This window comes from Argopecten irradians, unplaced genomic scaffold (assembly GCF_041381155.1).
Source record: "Argopecten irradians isolate NY unplaced genomic scaffold, Ai_NY scaffold_0072, whole genome shotgun sequence".
In the NCBI taxonomy this organism is placed as follows: Eukaryota; Metazoa; Mollusca; class Bivalvia; order Pectinida; family Pectinidae; genus Argopecten; species Argopecten irradians.
In genome coordinates this window covers 1-3,259 of record NW_027187539.1, presented here as the reverse complement: position 1 = coordinate 3,259, position 3,259 = coordinate 1, and the positions used below count along the sequence as shown (strand labels likewise).

The 3,259-nt window shown below is 35.4% G+C and overlaps 1 protein-coding gene across 1 annotated transcript; it reads right to left on the bottom strand.

The window, feature by feature from the left end:
• Positions 1-647: 647 nt before the first annotated feature.
• LOC138311630 (uncharacterized) lies at positions 648-3,191 on the bottom strand. Its single transcript, XM_069252902.1, has 3 exons — positions 3,153-3,191; positions 1,821-2,000; positions 648-1,394 (listed from the first exon to the last, which is right to left on the bottom strand). The coding sequence occupies exons 2-3, from the start codon at positions 1,998-2,000 to the stop codon at positions 1,155-1,157; spliced, it is 420 nt and encodes a 139-aa protein (XP_069109003.1). The 5' UTR covers positions 3,153-3,191; the 3' UTR covers positions 648-1,154.
• Between the last annotated feature and the right edge of the window lie 68 nt (positions 3,192-3,259).

Here is a 3,259-nt window from a genome sequence, read left to right as displayed (position 1 = left end):
CCCATAAGCTCACCTCGGTCCTTTGGACCAGGTGAGCTAAAAAGCATGGCATTTTCACAACATGTATTTAAGTACAAATAACCTAAATCTGGTCTTTCGAAATGATAATATGGAATGTGCTTGTACTAAAAGTTCCACTAATACAAAGCGTCACACCACAAAGATACTGCAGTCTCCCAAACACGTCCGCAGTTTGCACACATTAACACGTCCTTAACACTGATTCTTGCTCTAGCATTTCCGATTCCGATGTAGGAACACAAAAATAGTATCCTGGACATTTTTTTAAAAGTTTACTCATAAACAACATATTTATATATAATACCAAATAAATGCATGTGCCATTTCCTGTTATTAACAAAATTCAAAAATAAATTAATAAATAAATAAATAAAATAAAACAAAAAACACACTTAAAAACGTAGCCCTCCTTCTTCAGACATTGCATTCTCAATTGAACAATAAATTAGTTTTAAATACACATTCTGGTATGATAAATCAACACCTACCGTTCAATCTGTGTGATATTGATTATCGACAAATTTATTTCATACTGAACACATTAGATTTCTATATTTTCTTATACATAATTAATATTAATACTATTTTGTGTTTCATCACATTTTGTTTTTCAATAACTAGGGAAATAGCACACCATCACAATTTACCAGCTACCCGAGCAGGACACGTTTGTTTAGAAAGTGATATCTTATCAGTGCTCAAAATGAGCAAACAAGTAATGAATGGAATATTTCATATTTTTCTAATATTTTGCCATATAATTTGTACAAGAAATGTGCAAATTCGTTAGCCTGACTGTGATTAATACTTTAAATAAATGATATTGATATTTACATACTGATATAAGCATAATTAAACATCCAAAGACACATGACAAAAACGTCTGTCTTAAACAATACGTTTTCAAGAATTTTCAATTCTGGGGTAAAATTATATTCCTGTTGTAACTGCATTTTGAATTCTTCGTTACCAAAACTTTACAAGTTCTGAATGGGTTTTGATTTCTTTACAACTTATGACTCTAGAGAAAATCATCGTCGCTAGGCAAGGGTTACAATCCGCCTACTCCTCGTAGGCGATCTGTATGCCTGGCTCACAAAGATGGAACAAAATAGGACACCAAAATGCTTACATCAATGGTCGGGAAGAGCCTCTGACTCCTGTAGTGGTTCGCATACTGTATGGCCTAGTGGAGGGATGGTAGAACCTATACGAATGTGGCGTGTTCCTGGTATCACTGTAGGCCTAGTACAGTCCAACAGATTCTCTAGGTTGATAACGACAGTGTGGAAGGGTACTTCGTTATTTACCAGTACTCTGATATACTCCTGAAAGATATACAGACGGGTTTGGGCAGCTCCGAAGATGTCGTCCTGAAATAACAAAGAGGAGACAGATCATCATATTCTGACATCGAATAAAGCTGTTGTGCACCATGTTCCCATTCAATGTTACTTTGGAATCGGAAATATTGAAATACTGATTAAGTTGACTTCACTTTATTGCCTTTTCCTTGGTAATGTTGAAATCTCGAAAAGATGAAGAGATATCCATTCCCAATGTTATAACGTTATAAGTAAACTTTTGAATAATTTTGTTAGATGTAGATGTAGCGGACTTTGGAATGCAAACATGCTTCTGGCAGGGCAGATAACTCTGTAATATGCAAATACAAAATAGCAACTTATCAGAGCGGCACATACACATTCGCGATTATAATACGCGCAATGTACAAAGTAAAAGAAAGTTCAATACCTTCACAGTTAAAGCAATAACAAATTTTCAAATGAAAATCTTACATTGAAGGACTGAGCCCATCGGTTGGGGTAGAGGAAGACAGCGTCGTTTATCCTGCCGACTTCAGTAAAGCCCATTAGGAAGGTGTTAATGGTAACCATTTCCAGTTCTAAAACGAACTGATTTTGAACTTCTGCACGCTGAAGTTGTTCAAGGATTGTGTATTCTACTAGCCAGTTCATCTGTAACATAGATCAATAGATGTATACATGTTTTTATTGGCGGGAGATTAAACGTTGGTATTTTCGCGGTCAAGTTCAATTCCACGATTAATCGCGATTAAAGTGTAACGAGCGAAAATAAAGATGTCACGATTGGTTTCAGACCAATACCTTTTACAATCCTCAAATAGATATGAATGAGAATATAGCGACATTTTCTTCCCGTGAGAGTTAATAATCATGCATGTAATATTTGATTCATATATTGAACATATAGACATCCGTTTTTGGACAAAGGATTGACTAATTCATGATATACTGGATCTTTAGACACTACAATCTGGTATGCTGCATGACAAACCATATTCAAATCGGAGACATACTTGAATCACAACTGTTTGGCCTCTTCTATAGATGGGATGGGTGTTTGTAAAGGATATCATGTGTGTTTTGGGAGACTGCGATATATTTTTCTTGTGTGAAAGCTGGAATCTGTACCTTCTCATACATTTTTAGTACTAACTTACAACCTTATTAAGGAGTACTGATCCCGTTACAATTATACTGACAAAAAGTTACGCAGATGCTAAGCGATAGCCAAGACCAATAGCTACGCATTGTATAGAATCCGTCCAGAGGATAATCTGTAGAACTTTCTTCATATGCGCTAACATTAAAATCAAGATCCAAAAACCAAATTCGCACTATGCAATGTTTTAGGGCAATTCATATAAGGATAGTACAACCCATTATCGATATTCCAGCGGTTACTATCACTGTCGTAATATCCACCCGTGGAATATTTCATAGCAAAATTGAAGGCAGCTCAGGAGAAAAAACTGACCAACTACAGGCTTGCTGATATTTCCTTTGAAGTTTACAGAGACAGTGACACACAACTGCAAAGCCACACAGTCAACCTCAGTGAACCGTTATCCAAATATTTTAATATGCGTTAAGGACCAAACTAGGTTCTCATATGGGATCGCACACAGAGCCTTCAGTTTGCTATGAAATATCCCAGGGGTGAACACAACGAAAGTGATATTAACCTCTGGGATATCGAGGAGAAGTATAGCCAAATCTTAAATTATGCGTATAATCAAAATGGCAGGTCATCAATATAGAAATTTATATCAGAGATAAGCAAATTGTTGTTGAATTCATACTTACATACGTCAAAATGATATGCTGGGTCGTTACGTTATATCTAGTCCTTAAAAAAGACAGAAAATGTTTTTTTTAATCTTATAGCATGTAAAATGAATCATAATATTCTA

Excerpts from the sequence above, each read along its gene's own strand:
- LOC138311630 (XM_069252902.1), bottom strand. The coding sequence starts at position 2,000 with ATGAACTGGCTAGTAGAATACACAATCCTTGAACAACTTCAGCGTGCA. Across the intron at positions 1,395-1,820 it reads GATGGGCTCAGTCCTTCAAT|GACGACATCTTCGGAGCTGC; the intron begins GTAAGATTTTCA and ends TTGTTATTTCAG.